Here is a 27293-nt window from a genome sequence, read left to right as displayed (position 1 = left end):
GCTCTCAAATGCCACTAGGGTTTAGAAAACAGCTCAGTGACCAGCAAAATGAGACCCAATGGCTCAAGGGCCTATGGGATTTCCATGGAATCCATTGTTCTTCTGGCTTCAAATACTGACTGAATCTCTGGTCATCCTTTGTGAGAGATTCAGGGGGGCCTCTATCCTCGGGCCAGAAAAAAAATTTGCTCTGACCACTCCCCCCCACTTTATACTCCTGGAGACCTCCTTGAGGAATGGGAGCCACTGGACATTGTCCATAAGAATTCAAGATGGCGGCCTCTGTGCATTCTCCTCTCTCCCATACCGCAAACTCCTCTTTTTCTCTATGGGGCTTTCTGCCTTCAACTTTGCAAAGATGGGGGCTGCCTGAAACCAGGACTATGTGAGCAGCCTCTGAGGGTGAAGGTCTTCCTTCTGCTCAAGACGTGTGGGGTGGCCATCCCATCTTCAGCTCCCAATGGCTGCCACACTACAACCCTTAAAGTACCCAAGGTTTGTCTCTGGTCTCACGGTCAAGGCCCAGGAGGCCTGGGCTCATGGGGAAAGAGTGGCAATATAAGAGCTGTTTCTCATTTTCTTTGGCCTCTGCAGGGCCGTGGTAGAAACTTCTGACTGTTGAGGAGAATTGAGGGGCAGGTGAGTTTGGCCTGAGAGGCATGTGCTTCCTTTGGCCTTGGCTGTCTCGGCTGGCAGCTTTAGAAACCCACAGAAGAAATGAGAGGCAAGTGGGGGCCTGCTGGTCTCCTGGTAGGTAAGGGCAGAAGGCTCCTGGCCCAGCAGGCAGGCAACGGCCCTGGTCCCCAAGCCCAGTGTGGGCACGGGGGAGGTGCCTTCCAGTCTCCTTTGCTTTCCTCTGCCCTGCCCCCAGGCCTTCAGTCCCCACCCCACCTGTGCTTAGGGGAATACAGGGGCCAATGGTGTGCTGCAGGCCATGCTGTCCTTGCCCGGAAGCCGGCGATCGTTGAATGTGTGCATGTTGATGACAGCGTCTGTCTTGACCATCATGGGAGGCTGCGGCTTGTGCTTGACCCGACGCTGGCAGGTGAGGGAGAAACGGATCTCATCGGCTACGGTGCTGCAGAAGGAGCGCTGGGGTGGGGTGGGAGGGCAAGGGGCACATGGGTGAGGCTTGGCCTTGCAACCCCAGCCAGTGCCTCCCTTTCCTCCCCAGGCTGTGCCAAGGCTGCCTGTCTCTCTCTCACCTTCAGGCCACCCACCCGCTGCCCACTCAGGATGATCAGTTTGTGGGGCAGCCTACAAAGCATTACATTCTTGTTTGGAGACTAAGGGAGATAGGCCAGGTAGTATCATCCTATCCCCATTTCACAGAGGAGCAAACTGAGGCTCTGATTGGCACGTACCTTAAAGTTTGAGGAGCTGACCTGTCTGATTTTTCTCCACTAGATTCTGAGGGCAGGAACCAAACCAGCCTCATCCGGGTGAGCCCAGCTCTGGCCTGGCCCAGAGTCAAGCTTAAGAAACACCCGGTGAATGTATGGGTAACCTTTCCCCTGGGAGGGCTTCCAACTGAGGGGAGAATCACTGTGTTCCCACTAGGGAAAGTCCAGCATGTTTCTCAAGGTGCGCAACTGGGAGGCGGGTCCCTGCAAGGCAGCGGGGTGGCAGTGGCTTCTGGCCTGGGTCCCTCATGGGCACCCAGAAGGGAAGGCAAAGGTACAGCTTTGCCTGCAGGTATCTGAGGGCAGTGGCTCCTCTGAGCCCAACAGACGGAGGCTGTCCTGTGACTTGTCTGGCAGACAGGGGGCGCTGTTGATAGCTCAACTTCTGCATGAGGTCAGGGTATTAGCACACCCAGGCACCTGTGGGCGGCCGGTGTGGTGCAGGGGAATTCCGAATTCTGGCTCTGCCTCTTACCCGCTTCCCCTCCAAGCTTCCCCTGTTCACCCACTAAACACAGAATAGCCTCCCTCTTACCTCCCTTATTCATTCTGAAAATATTTATTGCGGGCCTACTATGTTCCATGCACTGTTCTAAATGTTAGGCATACAGACGTGAAAAAGACAGGTCTCAGCCCTCAGGGAGCTTACGGTCTAGGATGTGATAGAAACAGGTAATAAACTTGCAAGCAAATAAATCACTTCAGGGAATGGTAACTATCTCTAAGAGAATAAACCAGTGGAATGGGATAGAGCGGGGGCTGGGCGTGGGGGCAGGTGGGGAAGGCTACTTGAGTGGTGGCATTTGAGCTGAAACCTGAATGGCTAGAATAGGCCAACGACAGGGTGCTCTGGGGCAAGAGCATTGCAGGTGGCTGGAACGGCATGTGCAAATGGCCTGGGGCTGAACTGTGTTTGGTGTGTTAAGGACTAAAAAGAAGGCCGATGTGTGTGGAGCAGTGTAAAGGGGTTCAGTGTGAGAGGGAGAAAGTCAGACAAGTGGACCAGGACCAGGTCTTGTAGGCTTTTGGTGCAATGTGGAGCTCATGCCAATGGAATTCCTAAAGAATTTGGTGGTTCTTTTTTAATGTATTGTAATTTTTTTTAGCCATTCTTTTTTATTGGACGTCAAGGGTTCCCCCCCCCCACCCCATTCTTCATGTGACAATTAACACTTCCGTGAACATCCTTGTAAATAAAACTGCATCTACCCTTGGCCACTTCCACTGGGTGCATTTCGAAAAGTAGAAATTCACTGTCAAAATGTGTGGCCACTTTTAAGACTCTGTCCAGACTGCGAAGTTGCCTTCCAAAAACGTATCCGCTTGGACTGATCCCAGCAATACGGGAACATGTCCCTTTCCTCCTGCCCAGGAGAAATGCGACACCAAGAATGATCTTTCCCCTTCCTCTTTGCTGACTCTGGCTTTCTGATGATAAAGGGCCCTATTTCATTTCTGATGGATGTAAAAAGCGCCTGTTTTGAATGGTCCCTTCCACACGGGACTTAACTGCAGTCTCCTTCCACACTGGCCCTATGTCCCTTTGAACTTCTCTGTGAGAGGGACCTCTGTCCAGCCCTCAACTCACGTGCACATTTAAATCACCCTATAAGTACGCTTTCTTAAGACACCAACGCCAGGCTCTGCCACAGACCAATTAAAACCGTCTCTGGGAGTGAGGCCAGGACATTAGCACTTAAAAAACTCTCTCCCTGTGATTCTAATTTGCTACCAGGACCCAGAAACATTGCTCAACCACACTTGAATTAATCAGATGGGTTGAGCAGACTTCTCCTGCATGTACACTTGGGCCAGACCTCTTAACATTCTTTTCTTTTTTAAACTTTTGATTATGGAAATTTCCAACTATATGCAGGAGAGGGAAGCGTATAATGAATCCCTATGTAACCATCACCCAGGTCCAACAATTACCATGGAGGGTTTTGTGCAGGGGAACGACATGGTTTGAATTAAGTGTGAAACAGGGCACTAGCTGTGTACGGAGAGGGGATGGGAGCGGGGAGGCAGGAAGGCCAGACTGGAGGCTGTCGCACGGTCCAGCTGGAGGCGAGGGGGCTTGTCCTGGAACGGAACAGCAGCGGTGGGAGTGTGTGCTCGGAGTCAGAGCAGGGGTGGGGCCGGCGGGCCTCCTGGTCGGGGGTGGGGGGAGGCAGGGTGGGCTCAGATACCCCGTGCGCTTGGGAGGCACGAACCCAGCTGGAACCCTGTCCTCCCTTCTCCCTCCCGTCCCCGCGCAGGTCCCGGTCCTCGAGGCTCACCTGCTCTCGCTCCGCTGTTTTGCGGAGCTTGTACACAAACTCGCCCACGGCCACCAGCACGGACAGGACCAGCCCGGCGGCCAGGACGATGAAGATGCCCCCGATCTTCTGGACGCCCAGGGCGCTGGCCTCTTTGTTTTCCTCCTCGGGACACCCGCTGCCTCGCCACCACTTCTCCTTCATGATGTGGAGCTTGTCTTCCTCCTGCAGCTGCAGGATGGCAATGGTGATCTTGTCCCGGTACGGGGAGCCTGCGTGGGGGACAGGGGTCCGGCTGGCAGCGGCATTCGGTGCCGTGTGCGTTCGCCCTGCCGGCACCCTGCTCGGTGCTGGCCACCATCTCCATAGGCTCACAAAAGCCCCTCTTTGAATGATCTACGGTGTTTGGGTGGGAGAAACGTCCTGATTTGGGGTGGGGAGTTTTGCCTAGGAGTCCCTGTCTCCACAGGCCCCTGGAACACACGGTGTATCTGGGCTGCATCAGCAGGGGAAAAGTCAGGGAGAACAGCCATGACCTCTGAACGGACTCCCCACCCCCACCCCCGCCCTGCCTCACCCCACCTCTGGGTTGGCCCCAGCTCTCCTCTGCCTAGGCCCCGGCTGACCCCACGAGGTTGGGACGTACGCCTTGGTCTCTGGGCTGAAGAAATGCCACCTTTTTAGATTCGGTGGGATGAGCTGGGAGAGGGGGCAGAAGACTGTGTGTGTGGGTGGATGTGGGGGCCCTGCCCATCCTCTGTCCCCCAAGCCCCACTCCCGCCTGCAGCCCCTCGCTCACCCATGGGTGTGCCAATGCCGTAGCCCTTGGAATCGATGAGGCCCCCGATCTGGGTAAGGTTGCAGTTCCTCTGGGTGACGTACTCGATGGTCGTGGACTCCATGAGCAGCGCATAGTCGGCCGTCAGGGTCCTCTGGATGCCTTCCTCGTTGTTCTTCACCAACGCCGAGGGCTTGCTGCTCATGAAGGCCCACATCTTCTCAAAGGTGGAGATCTTGGATTTCTGGGCCACGAGGGGAGGGGGGGATGCACACAGTCACCGAGCACACCGGGGGCCAAGTACCACACGCTGTACTTAACAGCGCTGTAGCCGCTGAACCCTGTCTACGGCCCTCAGAGGAAGGAATGCGACCCTTTGCTCAGACGTGGATACTGAGGCGCTGGGAGAGGAGGTCCCGACACACACAGTTGGGGAGTGATGAAGCCGGGATTCAGACTCAGCCCCCCCCACCCCCCCCACCTAGAAACGCCTGGCTCTTTGCCGTGGCGCAGTGGTTTTCGGACTGACTGTTTTTTAAGTGAGTTTCTTTTCTCTGACATGTATTAAAGGTTTACATGTGCAGGCCTTGTTCTAAGAGCTTTATCTGCGTTAACTCACTGATTCTCCACAACGATCTGAGGAGGCGGGTACTACCCTTGGCTCCGTTCTACAGAAACGGAAGCATGGCCAAGTAACTTGCTCAAGGTTAGTAGCAAATTTAGGCTTCGAACCCAGGCTATCTGGCTCTAGAGTCCATGCTCCTAACCACTGAGCTTCACTGCCTCATAGAAACCTCTGTGAGGGTAGACAGGGAGAAGTGGATGCCAGTGAGGGCAAAGCTTGGTGGGTTCTGGCCTCCCCCCGCTTCCACTGCAGCCAAAGAGGGCTCCCCCTGTGTGCCGTGTTCCAGGGGAAGACGAGGGTTTGTCTGTTGTGCTTCATTGAGGAGGGTGGGGGGGCGAGAAGTGGGGGCAGTCAAAGCAGGTGGTCTGCAGGCCCTTTATCTCCTGTGATTGTCCCCAGAGCATCCCGGGCTGGACGCTGCTGTGCGAACACAGCTAGCATGGCTAAGATCAGGCCTGGTGGGTGGGCAGCTGTGCTTGCCCCGGCTGGCTGGGGAGACTTAGAGAAGGTGCGGGGGGGGGGGGGGGGGGGCAGGGAGAGGGGGCCGAGGTTGAATGTCCCCTGCTGCCAAGAAGAATGGGCAGATCAGGCTGCACAGCATTCCTGAGTTTTCTCAGGAAGTTACAGCCAGCCGGCTAGCTGCTCCCAGCGGGGGGAATGGCCCTGCCTCCAGGGTCCCCAGGGGAGCAGGTGGCTCTGTGGGCCCCACTGTGCCCGGCCGCTTCCAAGTCTAGCTGTGCCTGTCTGTGATGTCAGCCTGTCTCACTGGCACCCGGCCCAGCTCCGGTGTGCGTGACAGCAGGGGTGTGCTTGAACAGGCTGGTGCAGGGCCGGGGGGATGGGGAGGGGATGGGAAAGAAGCTGTGTTTGTCAGGAGTCAGGGCGGTGGGGGCAGGGGCTGGGAGGAAAGTTGTATCTACTATTCTGCGGGGCCTTCTGGCTCTGGTAAGGGCTGTCCCCTCCAAAACTGGCTCCTGGAGGCCCAAGCATGCCTAGGGGAGCGGGGTGCCCCAAAGCAGCAGGCAAGACCCCACTCCTCCGGGCCTGAGGGCACCTTCCCAGAGAAGCGGCCACCATCCCACCTGCAAATATACCTGCCTCAAGGCTGAGGTCCTTGATGGGTTCCATTCGAGTGGCAAGCTGGCTGCTCCCAGCAACCCGGCCATCCGACTCCCTATTCCTGCTTGCAGCTACTCCACCATCAGCTACTCTGACCTCCTCAACCCTTGTCTCCAAACCCCGTGCTCTCCAGCTACTCCATCTCGCCAGCTACTCTCCCCCCTCAGCTCCTCCTGCGCCAACCCCCCACCCATGCCCTCTCCCGACTAGCCATTCTTGCCCTTAAAAGCATTCCTTTTTTGAGACTTTCTGAGTCCTCAGACATTGCTTATCTTCTAGATAATTCTGGCATCCAGACTCTCCTTCTCTGGCTCCTTTTATCCCACAGGGCCTTTCTCACTCTGCCCAGGTTCACTGTTGCTAGGAAGCTTCTATCTAGCTCCAGAGATCCCCGTCCCTGGTACTCATGCCCTTGCGTAATCCCCTCCCCTTGAGTGCGGACTGGACTACTGATTTGCTTTGAACTCCCCCTGCCCTCACCACGAGTGATGGGATGTCACTCCTAAGATTAGGCTCCAGGAGACTGGCCCTCTTGCTCGCACTCTCGCTGGCTGCTCTGATGGCAGCTGGCCGCCATGCGAGTCGCCCTGCGGAGAGGCCCACGTGGCCAGGAACAGAGGGCAGCCTCCAGCCAGCAGTGAACACAGAGCTGAAGCCTTCAGTGCAACAGCGCGGGAGGAACTGACTGCTGACAACAACCATGTGAACGAGCTTGGAAGCGCAGCTTTGGGACGACTGTGGCCTTAGGCAACACCTCGACCACAGCCTGTCACAGTCCCCGCGCAGAGGACCCAGCTAAGCTGTGCTGCTTTCCGACCCACAGTCGGTGAGATCGTAATGCCATTGTTTTAGGACACTCGGTTTCAGGTAATCAGCTGTCCAGGAAAAGGTAACAAATACACTCTCTCACCCACATACGCACACAAGCTACTGCTGTTCCTCAGATGGTTGTTTTTTTCAGATAATCAGTTCCGATGATTCCTCTAACCAGGTCATCCAAGTCCAATCACCCCTAGTGCCAAGTATACATGCTCCTCAGATACTCTGTCCTCATGGTCATTATAACTAAGTACTATTATCCCATCAGTGGCTCTGGAACCTCAGCTTCTTTTCCATCTCAGTCTCTCCTGCTTCCAAATTCTCCTTCCATCAGAGGTGGGAACCAGGTGTTGATGAGACCGTCAGGGCTCCCCTTATACCTCTTAATGCATGAATCCATCTATTCATCCATCCATCCATCCATCCATCCCTCCATCCTTCCATCCAACCAACCATCCATCCAACCATCCATCCATCCATCCAACCATCCATCCATCCATCCATCCATCCATTCAACCATCCAACCATCCATCCATCCATCCAACCATCCTTCCATCCATCCATCCATCCTTCCATCCATCCATCCATCCATCCATCCATCCATCCTTCCTTCCATCCAACCAACCATCCATCCAACCATCCATCCATCCATTCATCCATCCATCCATCCATCCATCCACCCATCCATCCATCCATCCATCCTTCCATCCATCCACCCATCCACCCACCCATCCATCCGTTCTTTTATCCATCTATCCATCACTCAACCATGCATCCACTTCTCCACCTCACCCGTCTTACCCACCACTCTCCCATGAAACCAGGCATCCATCAGTAAATCCCAAGTGCTGGCAAAAGTAACTTGACAACGAACCACTCAGGAAGCCCTGCCCCACTCCTTCTGTCTCAGAAAGAGATGAGAACTCATCCTCATTCTGCAAACTCCTCCCCGCATCCTCCCCCAGCACCTTATTCCTTCTTTCCACAGCAAGTCGAGCAGAAGCAGGCTTCTGCCATCAAAACATATGTTCTTTCCAGTAACACTCCACCATAAATGGAGACAGAAATTTCTTTCGGGGGTTGTGTGTGTGTGTGTGGGGGGGTGTTGAGGCTGAAGGCCTTCAGCCTCAAAGCTGAAGGATTACAGGGAGGGAGCTGGTAAGAACACCAGGAAGCTAGGGCCTCTTGAGAGGAGAGGTGACAAAAAGGCGTGAAGACGGCTGTGATGCTGATTTCAAGAGGTTCAGCTCTCCCAGTTCCAGTGTCAACAAATTCTCACCTCCAAACTTTAAACAGGTGGTTCTGAAATCTGCCTCCCTAGAATGGCCACTGGCTGTGCTTCTGTATTTTGGGGCTCCCATTTTCAGATGCTCAGCCATATCCACTCATGGTCTCTGGCTCCCCTTAAATTCCTTCCTTCTGTCTTTCAGGGATTCTGTGATTCCAAGGCACAACTCTGAAAATCTCCCTTCTAGCAGGCCCATCTGAGGCAGGGAGGGATATAGCCTCCAGGGCCCCTCCTGGAGTCTCAGGTCGGAGCTATGATCACCACCCCAGGGAACGGAGACCCGCACACCTATGGCTCCCACGTCATCCTGCCTGTCCCAGCTCCAGTGGGAACCTTAATAAGCATTGCTTCAGGGCCAGTCACCCAAATCAATTAATGGAATCGTTTGGAGCAGCCAATACAGGGCGATGTGCCAGGACGGAGAGGCTTTTTTTATCAGTAAAATTGGCAAGAAAGTAAGTTTCAGGCTCACGACTTTCAATTCCAGCCTCCTCAAAGAAGTAAATTGATTTTCCCCAACTGAAGATACTTAATCTTGAGAATTTAACATTTCTGTACAAGAAAAATGTATATATATATATATATATATATATATATAAATTTCAAAGGGAGCTGAATCCCAGGGAACAGGTGCAGAGAGGCAGAAGCGATGTGATTCCATGCGAGACCTTGGGTATTTTCCATGTTGGAGAGGAGACCTTTCCTCAAATTAATTGGCTTGCTTATCCCTGGGTGTGGAGGCTTTGGCAGTTAATCATGTCTCCTGGATTATTTCCTTAGGGACCAGGCGGCTTCCCGGAGTCTGCTGCTTCTGCCCGCCATTACATGTCACCTCACCAGGACAGACTCACGGACCCTCCAGTCTAGCGGTCACCCTGCTGTCCGCACATGCCCCCTGAGGCTTGCCTGGGAAGGCGGGGGCTGCAGGCTGGGGATAGAGGCGGCAGGAGGGGTCAGCTCTGTTGCATGGACTCTGGTGTCATGCCAACCTTGGTTCAAATGCCAGCTCCTTCTGGGACCACAGGCAAGTGATGTCACACCTCTGAGCCTCATCTTCCACCTCTGTCAAATGGGGGCTGGCTTAGCACAGGGCTGGGTCCCTAGGAAGTGCTGGACAAGTGGATGACATCATTATTGCTCTTTAAGGCTAAGTTCTCTCATCTGGAAATCGGGGATAATAATTGCTATAATGCAGAGTTTCTATAGAAAATAAATGACGCAAAGCGCAGGGTAGGAAAGCCCGGCGCTGACGGGGGCCAGGGAGGATGCTGTAAAATAAGTAGGAAATGCTGAGTGGAATTGATAACACTGGAGAGATTGATACTTGCCTCTTGGCTCCCACAACTGGTGCTCAGCGAGAGAGCAGCTCAGTGATGCCAAATCTTTCACATTTTCAAGAAGCTGGAAATGTGAATTTTTTAAATGCAAAAAGCTCTCAATTTTAAAATGCTGGCAACTAACGTAAGAAAATGCAAGCGATGTATGGCCCCCAAAACTGCATCTGTGGGCTGAAGAGGCCTGCGTATCTCCAGTTTCAACAACAAACAACAAACACAGTTAACACTTAGGGCATGTATGCTCCGTGTCAGCTACGGTTTTAAGCTGTTTACATGAATTATCCCACTTAATCATCTCAGTAACTCTGCGAGATGGGTACTGTTATCATACCCATTCCATAGATGAGAAAATGAAGGCACAGAGAGGTCCTCAGGAACAGTAGTTTTCAGTCACTTCCCCTCATCACTGGCCCAGCCCTGCACCTGTCCCTGCCCCTCTGCCTGCCCTCTCGGGATCTCTCCTATTCTGAGGATCTCGGGGCTCCTTCTGAGTTCTTAGCTCTGTGCGGAGGCATATGACCATCCCGTGAGAGACACCAAGGTCCTTCACAAAGCCCACAGACCCAGGGGAAGGGAGCTTCACCAGGTGTCCGCTGGCTGGTCCCTCTCCAAATCCTTTGGGGACTACGGGGCAAAAGGAGAAAAGGGTCTGGCCTGCTTCCCAGTCTTCTGGGTCAGCCAACCAGAGGAGCATCTGACTTGGGTGCTTCTGCGTCCAGCACTGGGCTAACCACTGTACGTGCGGTAGCTCGCTGAGTCCTGTCGCTGAGTGCCGTCTGGTGGCAATCAGTACCCACGTCGTACAGGTGAACAAAATGAGGCTCAGAGAAGTAGTGACTTACCCAAGGTCCCCCAGCAGAGACAACAAGTCCTGGGCGGTCTGACTTTAAGACGGATGTGACTGGACAGGGCCAGGCTACAACGCACCGAACCTCGCCCGGTCCTTGCGTTTTGGCCCTCCCACCCTCCTTCTGCTTGAAGGCAAGACTCTGACCCTGGACAGGCCGGCAGATGAGTCAGGAGAAACTGGAGGCTGAGATAGGGTGAGGCTTCCAGCTCAGGGAAGAGTCGGCTGAGCGGCTGGAAGGTGGGGGGCTGGACAGAGGTCTCTCCAGGAACTCTCCAGGCTCCCTTGCTACAGCAGGGCAGGCCTATACAAGAGGGAGGGGCTGACGGTGCCAGAGCCCCAGGGAGCCTGGAATTCTTGGCCCCCAGCTCTGGTCTCTGCCCTGAGCGGCTGTCTCTCACACGCAGTCCCTCCCTCTGCGACGTGCCTGCCTTGCGCCAGCACCAAAGGGGGCTAAATCCTCAGAGAGGCTGTACAGCTTCTCCTTTCAGAACTGCCCAAAGAACACGCTTCCCCAATGTTCTTCTTTACATTTTGCCTACATATTTTTACAGCCAAACAGTGCTTTCAAAGACTTCCTTTTTTCATCTCCTAATTAATTTTTATCTTCCCAGACGGAGGGAGGACAGCACAGGAGACGCTGTTTGTGATGTCTGCTGCTCCCCGACAACTCTTCAAATGCAATTTCCTTTGGAATGCCGGGGCGCCTCGAGCCGCCCCGTCTCCCAGGCTGCAGGGTGGGAGCGGGGCTCTGGCGCACCCCCCCCCCCCCCCCCCCCCCCCCAGCCTGGCTTCCCGCTTCCCGCTGCTGCCTTTGGACAGGAGTGGGTTCTCTCCCTGGAGCTCTCCTCTCAGTCGGGGCGGGGGGAGGGCGCTCTGTAGGAGCACACGAAGTTCCCCTGCCCTGCACCCCAGGATGTTCAGGGAGCCACCTGCTCAGTTCCTGCCCTTAACACGTCTCCTGCACCTGCTCGACTTGGCTTCTGCCTCTTTTTTTTTCCAAACTCTAATTCAGCGACGGCGTCCGCTCAACGTGTATCGCTTGAACAACTACGCGGGATGCAGTGGGACCGTGTGGACTGGGGATACGTAGGCGCACTGGCTGCGGCTCTGCTCTTCCCCAGCCGAATCCCAGACCGTGGCTGACTCCTTAGAGAAGCCGCATGCACACAGCGACAGAGAGCACGGCCCCTGGCGCCAGACCGCGGGGGTTCAAATCCCCGCTCTGCATTTCATTAGCTGTTGATCTTAGGCAAGTCCGTGTGAACTCAGGCCACTTTTGAGCCTGCTTTCCTCAGGGGCAGAATGGGAGATGATCACAATGGTCTCTACCTTCCAAAGTTGTGAGGAAAACACACACGGATACAGGCCAAGTGCATGGAATGTTGCCCGGCATCCAGCGAGTGCTTGATAAATGTTACTATTATCGTCGACCTTGCCAATGTCTCCTAGGCTCCCTGTGTCTACTCCTGAAGCTGATCCCCATCCGACCCTAGCGCCATATTCACTCACGGGCAGGGGAGAGGGGAGGAAGCAAGCTTGTCCGGGAAACTTCTGGGTGGGTGTTGGCTTCTACCTCATCATCCGAGGTAGGGTAAGGGTCCCCATGTTCAAGCTCCTCTCAGCCTGGAAAGCATTCCCACTGCTGTTGCCAGAGAAAAGGGAGCCTGGGCAGGAAGAGCTGCGCTTGGATTAAAGCAGGAGGCAATGTAGGGGCGCCAGGGTGGTTCAGTCGGTTGAGTGTCCGACTTCGGCTCGGTTATGATCTTGCGGTTTGTGGGTTCGAACCCCGCGTCGGGCTCTGGGCTGACGCCTCGGAGCCCGGAGCCTGCTTTGGATTCTGGGTCTCCCTCTCTCCCTGCACCTCCCTGTCTTGCACTCTGTCTCTCTCTCTCTCAAAAATAAACATTAAAAAAAAGCAGGAGGCAACGTAGCCAGACATCCAGAGGAATTAATTGGTGATCAGGAGAGCAGGAAAGTGGAGTTGGTCCCGCAGGAGATGCGGAGTTGCTGTTTCTGGCCGGCGGCCCTTGTGAGCATGGGCCCTCGTGCGCCCCAGCATCCCAGCTGGGTGACAGCATCTCTGTCCCTCCCCTGCCCTCCTCGCTGCACTGTTTGCAGGGAAGGTGCGTGAGGGCAGAGCAGGCTGCCGGGGGTGCTGCTTGATGCTGAGGACAGAGGCTCGGCGGGGAGCTGGAACTAGGCTCTTGGAAGCCAATCTGAGCATCTTAGCGTGGAGGGAGGCAAGGGCATCCAATCAGCGGCAATGAGCCTGCATCGGCCTTATTTATGCCGCTTCCCTTTGATCGGGAGCCCTGCTTAGAGATGGGCTCATGTGTAATGCATGAGAGATGCTTTGGCACAAAGGGCTGGGCCACAGCCTGGGGACAGGCACGAGCAGGCACACTCACACCAGCGCGTGTACACACACACACACGTATGTGTGAACCATCACACGCACATGCAGACACATGCATGCAGGGGCTATGAGGCACACACACATGCACGGACCATGACATACACTTGCTGACACACTCACACAGACACACACACGTGCAGGGGCCATCATGCACACACGCAAGCTATGACACACATACATGCGTGGGCTGACACAGAGGTCCACCCCCCCCCCCCCAATGCTCACATTTGTCTAGACACACCCACGGGGACATGTAAGCAGACACGCACACACATAATCTCCATGCACACACACGTAGACATTCTGGCATATACACCTGTGTACACATCCACATGCCCAGACCACAGACATACACGCATGCATACGCTCGCCTGTACGTCCACAGATATATGCAAACGCTTATGTCTGAGCACCAAGATGCACATAGACCTGCACAGGCAGACTTTGTACACGGGCACCTGTGTGCACCCATACGTGCCTAAATGCATGTTTATGTGTACCATATACTGTGATACACACACGCAGGCACACACATGCTCACATACTGCCCACACTCATGAACACCTACACGGGGTCCCAGAGAGCCCCCAGCATGCCTGCGATGACACTTTTATATGTTCCTCGCACCAGATGCATGATAGTGACCTCTCAGGAAGGCCACATTTGCCACTTCTTGGTGGCAGCAGCGATGTTCACAAGGGGAGCCCTTTTCCTCTCTTTCCTCTTCACTAAACACCTGCTGTCCCTCAAGGAGGGACACAGGGGAGGCCAGGGTAGGGGCCAGTGCTGGTGGGGTTCCAGGAGGTAGAGGCTTTCCCTCCCCGCCCTCTCCTTCCTTCCTCTCTCCTCCCTCAGGCCCCTCTGGAGGCTCAACTCATCCCTCAGAGGCTTAGCGTGGAAGGACCCAAGAGCTGGGGGGATGGGGAACCAGGGCCCAGGGTTCCAGACTGATTGAGAGCAAGTGACTAATTAAATGGATGGATGCCTAGACCTACAGTCCCCGAGTTCCCGAATCCTAACCATTTCTGAGAAACCCTTAGAGTAGTGGTTCTCCAAGTGTGGTCCCTGGACCACCACCAGTGGCACCTGGGAATGCCTTACACATGCACATTTGTGGCCTTGCCCTAGACCTACAAAACCAGAAACTCCGAGGGTGGGGTCCAGGAATCTGGGTTTTCCCCAAGCCTTCCAGGTGATTTGGATGCATATTCCAGTCTAAGAACAAACGGCCTGGAACGTGGGCTTTGGAGGAAGGCAGACCTGGGTCCTTCAGCTCTGAGTCCTTGAACGACCTGCTTAATCACTGAGCCTCAGTTTCCACACGCGCAAAGTGGAAACAGTTGTGGTTCCCACCTCACAGGCCTTGTTCTGATGATTCAGTGAAGCCAAGCCGCTAGTCTGGCCCACTGTGAGCTCTCGGCGGTGGCTGCTGTTGTTGTTTTTACTTTAATTTCCAGAAGAACCTTTACTGGTTCTCAGGGTCAGTCAGTCTCCTCCACCATAGCTACTCTGGTAGAAGGTGGAAACCCTGGGGGAACCGAGCCAACACCCTACAGGAGGAGCAGGGAGGCCATGGCTGGATGCCCCTCAGGACAGTGACCGTAGCAGGTGGCAGGGGCTGCATCCGGACACCGGCATTCCAAGAGTGTAACACGCTAAGAAATGTTTATAGACGCCTGTTCAAGTTTTAACCTCCTCCCTTCCTTGGAGGACGTGCCCCCGGCCACGCTCTCCGTGGTGGAGAGCTCACCTCCAAGTGCAGGGCAGCACCTTGGAAGATGGAGGTCATGAAGACCCTAAGCCAGGCGCAGGGAGCCCACTGCCCCGGCCCCCGTTTGGGTGTCCGGGCCACGCTTCTCCTTCCCCTGTTCCAGTCTCATCCTCCCACCTGTGACGATTTAAGAGAACAGCACATTTACCCTGCCTGTCCCAGGGGTGACGACGTGTACTCTCTGTGCCGGGACCAACTCAGGTGGCCACGTCATCAAAGCTCCCTGAAACCAACCGGTCTCAAACAGGCCGGGCCTGAGCCCCCCGGGGTTCCTGGCCCATGGATTCTGTGCAGTTAGGGAAGGACAGTGAAGGGCATGGGAGGGTCAGCTTGTGGTGCTGCAAGGGAGGGGGAGGGTCTCACCTTGAAGAAGGTCATGGTGGCCCCGTCTTTGACAGCCCCATACTCGATTTTGGTTTGCTTGGCCAGGTCATCAGCAGAGTCGATGGGAGATTCCATGCGCTCCACGGTCAGAAAGGCGGCCAGGTTGGCCGTATAGGAGGAGATGATGATGAGCGTGAAGAACCACCAGATGCCGCCGATGATGCGCGTGGACAGGGCTTTGGGCATCAGTTCCGACCCTGGGAGAATGGAGAGGGCAGGCGGTCCCTGACAATGTCTAGGGCTGCTCAAGTCCTCTGGGGCCCAGACTCCACTGATAATCCAGTAAGAGCTGAGCAGCTGAGTGCTCAGTGGGTCCCTAGACCAGCAGCCTCAGCGTCACCCGGGAGCTGGTTAGCGGGGCACGTCCCCAGGCCCCTTCCCAGGACCTACTGAATCAGTCATTGAGGGGTGGGGCGCCGCAGTCTGGGTCTGGTGAGCCCTCTAGGGGATCCTGGGGCGGGCTAAAATTTAAGAACCATTGTTCTAGAACAACACGCACATGCACACCATTTCACAGGCTTGTCAGCCCCCTGGGGTCCCAGGTTCTGAGTAGAAAGCCCTGGGTTCCTGAGTGAATCATGCTCCTAACTCTGTGTGATTATGCCAGACGCTTTCCCCCTCTGGAACACTGCAAAGCACGGAGAATCGTCCTTCCTCTGTCCCAGCCTCGCACAAATAGCGCAACAGAACTGGAGGAGAATGTGTTGGAAATACAAGCGGTACACAAACACAGGATTGCCGGGTGGTGCTTCTCAGGAGGAGAAAATCAACATTTTTTGAAGCTTTTTTGCCGAAATAGATCACTCTTCCTCCCTGACCTTGGGTGCGGAGCACAATTTAGATGAAACCTTCTAACTGAAGTAATTAACGAGGCGGCTTTCAAGAGATTTAAATAGCAAGTGACTCCTGAACTTCCCAGAATGTTTGGACCTGCAATCTGAAAAGTGTCTGCTTTGATATGGATGATTTTTTTTTTTCCTCAAAGAAATCACTCAAAGGAGAGTTTTTCAAATACATAACTATTTTTCTCCCTCCTAATCAAAACCTCGTGGGGAATACATCAGGGGCCCATGCTTTGAATAGCAGCTGGAGAGAAGCTATTACTGCATTGAGGGGCTTTCCAGGTCTTTCCCAACTGTCACCGAGAAAAGATAACGATGGACAAAGAAGCAAGGTGAGGCTTCAGGGTACTCATTAATAGTGAGGACTGAAAGAGACACTTCCGTCAAAAGGCGCCTGTCGCTTCCCAGCTCTGGAGACCACTGGGAACTCTGAGGCTCCCTTCCCCACCCGGCCACACCCAGCCTCATCAGATAGCTCCCAGCTATGGCGAGGGCTGCCCCCCCAAGAGGGAGAATGAATTGTTTTCCTTGTTTCCTTCGTGGACTCCGCCAGGCCCTGCTGGACCCCTACCGGGGCCCCTGAGCTGGCCTCTGTCGTGGCTGGGAGATCGTTCGAGTCGGGGGCAGATTTCTCTCTCCTCTTCCTCCGTTCTAGTGCCCAGCACAGGGCTTGGCACGTAGCGGTCACTCAGGACACGCTGGGATAATACCATTCATTTCGCATTCGCTGATCGAGGTCTACTGAGGACCAGGATTTGTAGTGGGCCTCTCGAGCACACACAGGTGAGCGAGGAACAGAGAATTCTTGCCCCTGGGATCTCTTTCCCTTCCTTGCCCCCTTGTCACCCACTGCCCCGCAGTGGGACCCTAACATAGGCAGAGACTTTGGTTCCACACTCCCCCAACACCTCATTCCCTGAATTAAGAGGCTTTAGACGTGTGACTCGACAGGCAGAAGCAAGGAGCACGTGGCTCCTGGCCAGCAAGGCTGGCTCGCAGGGCGGCGGTGGTGGGGTCCTCCCCGGGAGTTTCCTGCCTGGGGGCTCCTCTCCTTGCACACGCACTTCAGCCCGTGGTGTGTCTGCACCACGCTCCTTGCAGCCCGTGCAGGTACTCTGCTTTGTGAGACGTCTGAGCAGCTGCTGATCTGGCCAAAGGGGAGGCCACCAGGCTGGCGACAGGTGCGGTACACCAGCCCCCCCTACTCGAGAACACGGAAGAAAACGGTATCCTTCCGTGCATACCGTCCCTGACGCGCTCAGGCTAATGTCCCCCCCACCTCAGCCAGGACCCTTCCGGTTCCCAGGCTCCCCAGGGCTGGGTGGTCACCAAGTCCTATCCCTGCGACATCCTGAAGTTCTCTTGGTCCATCTTTGTGCTCCACCCCCACAGCCACGACTCCAGTTCAGGTCTCATGCTTTCATTCCTGCAGTGACCTCCCGCCCTGCCTCCCTGCCTCCAGTCTGGCCCATTCTCAGCTCAGCTTTGCTCAGCCAGAGTCTAAGGTGGCGAGGCCACCGGTGGGGCTGGCCCCCAGAAGCAGGATGCTGTTATGTCCACTGCAGCTAGAGCAGGAGAGGCTAGGGATGAACCCTGCACGCCACGGGTGGGCTGGCTTATCTGCTTTCGCCTCAGACCCTGAGCCAGTTCAGCCAGGGACCCGAGACAAGGGTACACACCTGACTATCCAGGTGTCTCCAACCTGCTGGCAGCTTAGCAGGTCTGAGGCTGCCCTGGAAGGTGGGCAGGCTCTGCGGACTCAGGAGAGGAGGTACCCCCTCCTGGAGAGGAGGCCCCTGGGGAGAGGCCACATACCTTGCTGCATCAAGGACCCCATGCCGAACCAGAAGCTGTTGAGCAGAGTGAAGTTGTTTTCCACCACCTCGGAGCCAGGGTTGCAGGGATGTGCATCGTACCACTCGTAAGGGCTGAACCTGCAGCAGGGAGAGGGGAGCGCTGGGGCGGAGCTGTGGGGAGCCGGCAGCGGGGGAAGGGGCTGCTTGCTTAGCAAACGCGGCCGCGCTGCCCCTTTAACTCCGATTGACTTAGTGTTCTGCTGGGGAGGCAGGGAATGGGAACTCAGGGCCATTTTGCTTCTCGTTCTTTATTGTTAATGCCCTTTTCTGGCTGTAAAAGTAATTCAGCAGTATCTCTTAAAATTAAAAGTGCACATGCCTTTCAACCTAGCAATTCTGTGACTCATTATCCAGCTTAGAAAAAACGCCCGTACACGAGCATAAAGAGGGTGTTTATCAAAGCATTGTTTGCAATAGCAAAAACTGGAAACAGCCTAAATGTCCTTCAACAGAAAAATGATTAAGTAAACTGTGTCAGAACCATACTCTGCAATGTCACACAGCTGATGGGAGAGAATGAGAGATGTCTAGATGTCCCGACAGGGAGAGTCCTTCCACACATGCTGTTGGGTTAAAAAAAAAAATAGATGATAAAAATACGAACAATATGATCACATTTATATAAATAGATTCCTAAAGACACAGCCCTACACCTCTTCACATACATGTGTATACAAACCCGTTGGAAGAGTCTGGAAAGATTCCTGTCTAAAAATATCAGTGTTGCCCTCTGGGGAGGGGGTCAGAATGGTGGCAGGAATTTCAGGGAAGCCTGTTGCTTTATATGGATTATATTAATTTTTAAAAATAAGAATTGGCTTTTCTTTTTTTTTTTTAATATTTTAATGCTTATTTATTTATTTTTAATTTTTTAATATTTATTTTTGAGAGAGAGAGAGAGAGAGAGAGGTGAGTGGGAGAGGGGCAGAGAGGGAGACAGACACAGAATCTGAAACAGGCTCCAGGCTCTGAGCTGTCAGCACAGAGCCCGACGCGGGGCTCGAACCCACAAACCGTGAGATCATGACCTGAGCCGAAGTCGGACGCGGAACCGACTGAGCCACCCAGGCGCCCCAAGAATCGGCTTTTCAATTACTTATGTACTTAAAATGAAAAAAAAAAAAAAAAAAAGAAGCAAAACATGCTCTTCATAAAATATTCAAACGGTCTAGAAGAATACAGTGAAAAAGTGAAAAGTACTGGAGGGTTCCCACCCCCGGAGAGAACAATGTGTTACATAACTGTTCAGATTTTTTCGCTCTGAATCTACAAATACCTGTATGACAGGAAAAAAAATTGTTACTTAAAGCCCCCCACTGCCTTCTAAGGAAGAGAAGTCCTGATTACGGAGGGATCTTTGTTTATTGCAAAAGGGTTGCAGTTGAGGAAGTGTAAAGCCGGAGGAGGCTACAGTCCTGGGGGGAGACTGAGAGCCCGTGGAGATGGTCCCCAAGAAGCTGGCGTGGCTGGCGTGGGGTAGGATGCTGAGACGAGAGACCCAGAAGGAGAGACGTGTCCAGGATAATTTTGTTTTGTTTTTTAATGTACGATACGCTTTAAGCATGCTGTTGTGACTTTTCCAGCCCCCTCTTTAAAAGCTTTAATGAATTATACATTGATCGCCAAAGCTCGCGTGAGAAGAATTTTGTCCTCACAAGGTGGGAAGATCCTACACGCGTGAAATTTTAAAGGGAGGCTTCCAACCAAGACGGGGATATTCAAAGGCAGTGGCCACAAACTGGCTAGGGGCTCTAGAAATCCAGAAGGAAGAGACTGAAGCCCGAGGAGAGTGGAGGCGGAGGCTGCTGTGGGAAGGTTCTGGGGAAGAGACCTCTGGAGAGCCACACATTCAGCGGTCCTCGGATCTCCCCGTGAAGTCTGGGGAGAGGGGTTCCCACGGGACTGCCGGGGAAGCCCGGCAGGCAGCTCTGTAACGAGGTGGACCGCCACCTGGGTCCATGTGTGTGTGGCTGAGGTGTGCCTCGTGGATGCACGCAGGAGGGCAAGTCCCTGCTGCATGGCATTGGCCTGCGTGCCCAGACACAGCCAGGTGTAAGGACCCTGGGCCAACAGGGCTTCCCTGGGCCAGATGGGCCCGGCTCCACCTTGGGTCCTATCCGAGACAGGCAACAGGACCGTAACAGGGAGAAGCCACGGGGCCTGGGCTGTTGCAGGGCTGGGTGCTGAGCAGGGGAGCAGGCCGACCGAGGAGGCACTGCCCAGGCGGGCCCAGGTGCAGGCGAGGGGAGGAGTCTGATTTGTGAACAAAGGTAGAAATGTCTAGAAATGTCGAGGACTATACCGGACTCAAGTTTCTGATTTTTTTTTAAGTTTGTATTTATTTTTGAGGGAGAGAGAGTGAGAAGGGCAGAGAGAGAGGGAGAGAGAGAGAGAGAGAAAACCCCAAGCAGGCTCCGCGCCATCAGCACGGAGCCCGACCCAGGGCTCGAACCAACCAACCGTGAGATCACGACCTGAGTCGAAACCAAGAGTCGGACACTTAACCGACGGAGCCACCCAGGTGCCCCTCAACCTTCTAGTTTCCGAATTGAAACAGTGTTTGTGGTTGGAGAGAGACCTAGGATTTCTGAGACCTGGGAGTGGGCCAAAAAGTGGCAGGCCCTGAAAAAACTTTCACCGAGGGCAAGGACAGCCTCACCTCTGAACACACTGGGAGGTCGGGGGTGAGAGATAAAGATGATTTCTGACGAGACCCCACCAGTCCTGTGTGCCCACATACACGGTACCTGTGATACTTTTTAAACACACAAAAAATCATACCATAGTACTCCCTAAAATTTGGATTTTCCACTGAATAAGTTACCAGCCTCTTTCCAGATCAGTTCTTCCGGATCTGCCTAACTCCCTGTAATGACTTCATAGGTGCTTTTAACCACCCCTCTGCTGACGAGTGCCGGCAGTCCTGTCCTCTGTGAGAATGCACACTCCCTCCTTTCCTGTCCTTCTACCTCTCCAGGCATAAAGCAGAACATTGTGGTGGTGGAAAAAGGCCTTAGTTAATGCCTCGACTCCTGGTGCCCGACAGACACAGGCCAGGCCACTTTACAAGACGGACGGTCGTGCGACACAGCAGAGCGGCCCTGAAGTGGGCCTGGGGACCTGCCCACACTTCACGGACCCCACCTCTGGGGCAGCTGTGTCCAGCTTTCCAGCAGCCAACGTGGAGCGGTCTAAAGGACACAGGCCACATGGGAGGGGGGACAGAGGGCCACCTCTAGCCTATGGATGTGCTGGGCTTGACCCTGACAGTGTTGTAAAAAAATCAAGTTAGTGGCTACCTATAGAAGTCATGAGCTGTCCGTTGAAAAATTTACATGTGTCTCTAAAAACCATGAACTCTGTCCTTCTGGCCCCGCATTCCTGCCCAGTGCCGTCTGCTGGAGCCCAGAGAGGCTGTCCTCCCCAGGGGAGCGTCCTCCAGTCTGCTTCCGTCTCTCCCCCTCCCTGCTTCCCTCCCTCTAGCTTCCTGTCCAGCCCCACGGGCACCTGTGTTTGCCACCCGACTCCAAACTGACAGGCCTCGCTCTGGGACCCAACTCTGCAAGAAGAAGCTTTCTGACCTTAGGCACCGACTTAGCCGCTCTGAACCTCGTTTGCTACTTCTGCAAAGTGGGGAGAATTACACCCACTTCCCTAGACCTTTCTAAGGATCAGACGGGAAGGGTGTAACATGTGTGTTACCTAACGTGCCAACTGTACGATGACCCTGTTCGCGGCTCTGTGACCAGGTCCCTTGCCCCTCTCCTGTCCTGTCATTCCAGCAGCTGCAGAAATCCCATCTCTTCCAGAAAGTCTCCCCAGCCTAACCTTGGCAAGGGGGCCCCTTTCTTCCTCGCCGGGAGGCAGGCGGCGAAAAGCAGGCTGAAAGGCCAGGGGCTGGAGGGGGACTGGCCGCACACGGAATGGGCGGAAGGAACGCCAGAGAAACTGGCCCTGTTTTGCAGGGGGTGGGGAGCTGAGAGTGGGCTGGCGCTGCTAAAATTATAGTAAGAGCTCTGGAGAGTGGCTCCTGCTTTCAAAGGCTTGTTAGGCCATTAGAGAAAGAGGCGTGATAAAGGCCTCTCCGTGGCAGGCGGGCTGGGCAGAGCAGGCAGGCGGCACCGGCCAGCTGGCAGCCCAGGGCTTCCGAGGCAGGCAGATTTCATCCCTCACATCCTTCCCTTTGGTCTCTCTCTGTGCGGGAGGAGGGAGCGAAAGGGAGCGGGGTGGGGGGAAGGCTTTCAAAGAAGACTCCGGAGGGGGAAGAAAAAAAAAGGCCAAAACACCAAGTCCTTGGATCTCAAATTGCCTCTCTAGAGAAGCCCCTCTTCGCACCTCGTTAGGATTTAGAGAAAAAGGAACCAGGGCAGGGGCTGGGGCCGGAGCCTGGAAGGAGGGGGCAGAGGGCTCAGGGCCTGGGAGCTGCCACCTTGGGGCAGGGGCAAAGGACAAACGTCCAGGTGGTCAGAGATGTGGGTCACACATAAAGCGCCGGGTGACCAGAGTTCAAATGCCCGACGTGTCACTTATTGCCAGGATGGCCTTGGCAAACATGGGACCTCTGTGAGCCTCAGACGTCTCCCCTTCATGGCAGACTGAGAGAATCACTTAAGACAATGGCTCTAAGTTCCAGAGCACGGTGCTTGGCAAATGCCAGGTGCTCAGTAAACACCAAGCTGAACCTGCCCCCTAGTGACCTCCTCCCACCAACCACCATGGACCATCCAGTGCACCTGAGTCTGTCGTACTGGGTGCCTGGCCCAGGTGATCAGCTCTGGGTGATAGCTTAACCCGCTCCCAGGGCCTGGGATACAACAGTTGCCTCCCAGTTGTGGACACAGACTAGAGTAAGGCCTGGGGGAGTCATACCCAGGGGGCTGTGGAATGTTGCTTGAAGGATGTAAAGGGATCTGAGCCTCGGCAAAGGACACAGGGACAGGCAGCGCAGTGGCCTTAAACGTGGGCCTTCTGTGTGAAGGACTGAGGATGTAGGGACCAGTCTGGCTCCCTAAAATCCCAACCTTGGGCCAGAGCTCTGGCCAAGGCATTACCCTTACCTGGCAATGACAAAGAGGACACAGCTGACACCCAGGTAGGCGAGCAGCACGTACATCCAGATGTCTGGGGACAGCGGGTTGAGGAAGGAGAAGACACTAGGGTTGGTGCCATTGGGTTTTCGATACAGGATGCTCACACCGAGTGTCATGAAGGGCTTGGAGAAGTCGATGGCCTTCTCGCGGACATGGGTGATGGTCAGGGGGGCCACGGCCAGATCTGCCTTCTGCAATGAGACAGATATGCACAGACAGACGTAAGAGCCAAGCCTCAGACTAGCAGGGGACAGACACCTCTTCCTGGAGGAGGGAGGGTAAGGGAGCGGAATGGAGCCCGTCGTCTGAGCCTTGGGTCACTTGCCCACTCTTCAGTTTCAACTTTTACTAACCTTTGTCCTGCGCCAGGCCATGCCCAGCATGCTGGGGAGACCACGATGAATTAGACTTGACCCCCGTTCTCCAAGAGCTCTTGGCCTCCAGGAAGAGGACAGCGGTATCGACACGCAGAGAACGGAACCCTATTAAAGCTGTAACCCATGGGGGTTCATTCTCAAAATGGGGTTTTGTCAAATAAATATAGTTCAGCAATCTACAAACCTTCAAAAATAGCTCCTGCTCTTTCTCTGTGACTTTCAAACATCATGAATCCACAAGCAACCTTATTTGAATCTGTTTTCCTCTCCTTTCCACATCTTGACTGCTTCGCTCTGTTCTGGATATTCTGTACATCCTAAGAGCCCCCGAAGACCAGTTGGGCAAAAATAATACCCTCTTTGGAAGGAGAGATAAGTCCAGAGCCCTCTTCCATAGGGGAGGGGAGGGAAGAGAGCAAAGCAGAGGAAGAAAGGAAGGGGGTGGGGAAGGCTAGGAATGTTCCTATGTTGGCCAATTTTAGCTCACCACAATTTTAATGAGGGTAATAATTAAAGGTCTGTCTCTTCGGTCTGAGCTTTTCCTGATTAAAAATCTATAATCCCTCATTCTCCCACCTTTCCAGCCTCCACCCCACTGGTCTCCTGCTATGTGAGACCCCATGTAACTGCTTCCTGATGACCACATTCCCTTTTTCACCCTCCCGATTTGCACACATTGTGCCCTATTGAGAATGCCCTCTCCCTGCTGTCTCTTACCACCTACGATTTTTCTTTGCACAGGCTACCTCCTCCAAGAAGCCCTCCCTGATAGCCTCCAATTCTAAACTCCCATGAAGCTTGCTCTGCCCCACGGTAAGGTCCTAACCTGCTGAGGTTGAATGCAGGATGTGTGGCCATGTGACTTTCTGTCTTATCTGCCTATTTACCAGTGAGTTCCTAAGTGCAGCTGGGACTGTAGCTGATTTACTGCTTTGTTTGTCCATTCCCAAGCCCCATCTCAGCCTCTAGAATATTTGTTAGTTAATAGTGTTTTCCTCTGGGAGGGCTCCTGTGGCTATTTACATATCAGAATGTAAATCAAGCTATCACTTCCCTATCTCAGGTGTGGTCAGAACAGAGAGGGAGCTCGGGTCCTAAAGACCAGTACTAACGACCTTTTTGCAAAGGCGGGGTGGCTGCTTCTGAGATCTCTTTCCAAGGCAATGTGTCTAGGCAGCCACCCACTGGCGTGGCCCAGCTTCATTCATTCATTCATTCATGCGCTCATTCATTCGTTGTATGAGCTCCGCCAAGGACTAGGGATGCAGAGCTCAGCCAAACAGACATGGTTTCTGGGCTTACAATCTGGTGGGGGAGATGGACATTATACAAATTGTTTCCTAAATGGTAACTGTTAACACTAACTCTGACTTCACCAATCCTAGAACAGGAACGAACAACCAAGTTGAAATCAGATTCAAGGAAGGGAAGGCTAATCTGGGTAGAACCCCAGCTCGTAAAAGACTCTGCAGGTGCTCCGGGCTGGGGGCGGAGGGCAATGACGAACACACAACCCTGACGTTGCAACCCCCATGATTTTCCTTTCAGTGGCAGCCCCCTCAGCCGATTATTGACATTTGGAGCCCAAGGGTTCAGCGAACCTTGGAACCTGGGACAGACAGGGAGGAGGAGCCTAATACAAAGGATGTTTCATACTGGGACCTTCCTTTTGTAAGTGTCTGAACGCGTGAGTCGGAACTTGCCTAGCTTGGAAGGCAGAGGAAGATGAAATGCTGAGTGGCTCCCTGGAGCCCTGTCAGTCCAGGGTGTGTACAAAGGAATGCAACGAAAGGAGAGAACTATCAGGGAAGGTGCAGAGTGAATAATATGTGTCTTCTCAAGACCTACTACGCTCCGGTCTGGGATGCAAGGCTGAGCCGGAGTCCCAGCTCCCGCTCTTACGGAGCTTCCTGTCAAGTGAGCCCCTGCTGGCGGATGCTGCTGGGACTCAAAGTGGTGGGGGCCAGGGTGGGGCATGCTGGAAGGTTCCTTTCGGTGCTCGTTCTAGGATCCTGTATAATGTTGGCATGACAAGAGTGTAGTGGGCTTCTGATTCTAGAACTTGGCTTCCCCTGGCCCCAACCCTTCAAAGCACATTGCTTTGAGGGGCTCTGCTCTGACTCCAACATCATCGTCACTGCTCATTTGGAGCTGGCCTCTGGGAATGGCCTCTGAGGCTTGGAGTGGGTTCCTGGCAAGAACCTCAAAGTCGATGGTGCCAGTCTTCCTTTGGCTTTGATGGCAAGTTGGATGAAAGGGCTAGTGACTGGGGATCACAGAACCTTCAGGATCTTCCCACCAGCCTCCCGTCCTCCGGCTCTCGCATGCTGGGAGGCGGGCGTCCACGGCATTCTGTGCTTACGGCAGAGAGTCAGCTGGTCAACCTGTCCTTCCTCAAGGGGGTTTTGATGTGTGTTCTCCCTTGGGGCTTCAGGAAAGCTGGTGTTGCGGCCGGAAACACTACATTTCACCGTTGGTTACGATTTCACTGCTAAAAGGCATTATTTTGTCCAGCTTCCCTTGAAAGAGGGGAACAGATGTCAAGCCTCTGCTGTTTCAGCTCATTACTCAGAACGAAAGGCCCAATCTTGGCAGGCTCTTCCCACTCGTGCCAGTTTTCTTTGAGGATGGTTGGTAAAATCGTGGGCTGTCGGAGCTGGATGAGAGACCTTCAGAAACCTCGATTCCAACCTCTATTTCTCATGGAGGGAAACTGAGGCTGCAAGAAGGTCCAAGGCCCTTGCCCTCATATTCACAGCAATCATGCCCTTGGCCAAACCAAACCTGACTTGTCCATCACACTCATTGGTCTTACGAGAGATCTGTTGGTCCCATCTGCCTGAGGACCTTTCCATACCTTTCCTATACCTCTGAAACGGGCCGGACAACCCTTCCTGGGCATTACGTCATCCCCATAAGCAGCTTTCCCTTACCAAGAATCTGTCAGGACGCACTTGGCTCCAGCCTCTCCTACTCTACGCCATACTTGTGCGCGGCCACTTGTCGCCATTTGCTCCACCGTGTGCCCAACGACCAGAACTGAAGGCAAGAACCACTTACCCAGCTACAGCTCCACAGTCTGGCCCTTAGCATCCCGCCCTCTTGGCTGCTGCTTGGATACTCGCCTCGTACCAGAAAGTGAAACCAGGGGAACCCGGCTCCGGGAACAGACTTGTGACCGTGGTCCCACCTCCGGCAACTTATTGCTGATCAGCCTTCTCTTAAGCCAGGGGTTCTCCCCAGGGAAGGATCTGCCCCCTGAGCCCCAGCTTGCTCCACGTGTCCGGTATTCCGGTTGGCACCTGCCTCCTCGCATTCCCAAGTATGGTCTCCATCAGATTCCCCACCTCTGTGCTCAGCCTCTTGGTTGGGATCCCCCAGGATGTCTTGTTACTCAGACTGTGACCTGCCCAGTTAAAACAGTAATGACCACAGTCATTCATGGATGATTCCTATACACCAATCATTGCAAAGCATGCTACATATACTTTACTGCCTTATATGACACCCCCCCCCAGCAGCCTCCTGTGGCAGTAAATGTTATTACCACATTCTAGATGAGGGTACTATGGCTCATTCAGGCTAGGAGATTGCTTCGACCTCTACTGGTCTGAGTGGCAGGTGGTGTTTCCGGTACAGTAGCGAGCATAGCTGCCTTCCAAGCAGGTGAATGGCTGAGCCAGTACCTGGACCCCGTTCACCATGACCTCAAACCCCAATGCTTTACCACACTACCATGCAAGTCACGTGTAGGGGGTTGAATTGCGCGCGCCCTCCAAATACGTTCAGGTCCTCGTCCCTAGTACTTGGCAGTGTGACCTTACTTGGAGATAGGCTCTTCCCCCCCGCCCGCCCGCCCCCCCACTAAAATAGTGTTTTATTACTGCCACTGATATTAAACGGCATCAGATAAATTGCTGGGAGAGTGTCTGGGGCTGTGCAAAGAAAGGACATACTCTCACTTCCCCAGAGATCTGTTTCCGGCTCCTGCTGGGTGCCCCTAAATTCATCAGTGTGCCTAACAGCCGTTCCCGAGCATGTGGCACTGGGGGTGCTAATTAGGGAATGGCTCCTGGCAGG

The 27293-nt window shown here is 54.2% G+C and overlaps 1 protein-coding gene across 1 annotated transcript; it reads right to left on the bottom strand.

The window, feature by feature from the left end:
• Window positions 1-877: 877 nt before the first annotated feature.
• On the bottom strand, window positions 878-23147 carry LOC125918061 (glutamate receptor ionotropic, kainate 3; the record flags this gene model as incomplete). Its single annotated transcript, XM_049624113.1, has 6 exons — window positions 878-1092; window positions 3683-3933; window positions 4461-4683; window positions 15028-15245; window positions 17706-17824; window positions 22804-23147. Coding segments are annotated over 6 exons (1350 nt in total), but the record flags the coding sequence as incomplete, so codon positions are not given.
• Window positions 23148-27293: the final 4146 nt, after the last annotated feature.

The sequence above is a fragment of the Panthera uncia genome, unplaced genomic scaffold (genome assembly GCF_023721935.1).
Source record: "Panthera uncia isolate 11264 unplaced genomic scaffold, Puncia_PCG_1.0 HiC_scaffold_413, whole genome shotgun sequence".
In the NCBI taxonomy this organism is placed as follows: Eukaryota; Metazoa; Chordata; class Mammalia; order Carnivora; family Felidae; genus Panthera; species Panthera uncia.
The sequence above is the reverse complement of the archived record's forward strand: the minus strand, read 5'-3'. Positions and strand labels throughout refer to the sequence as shown.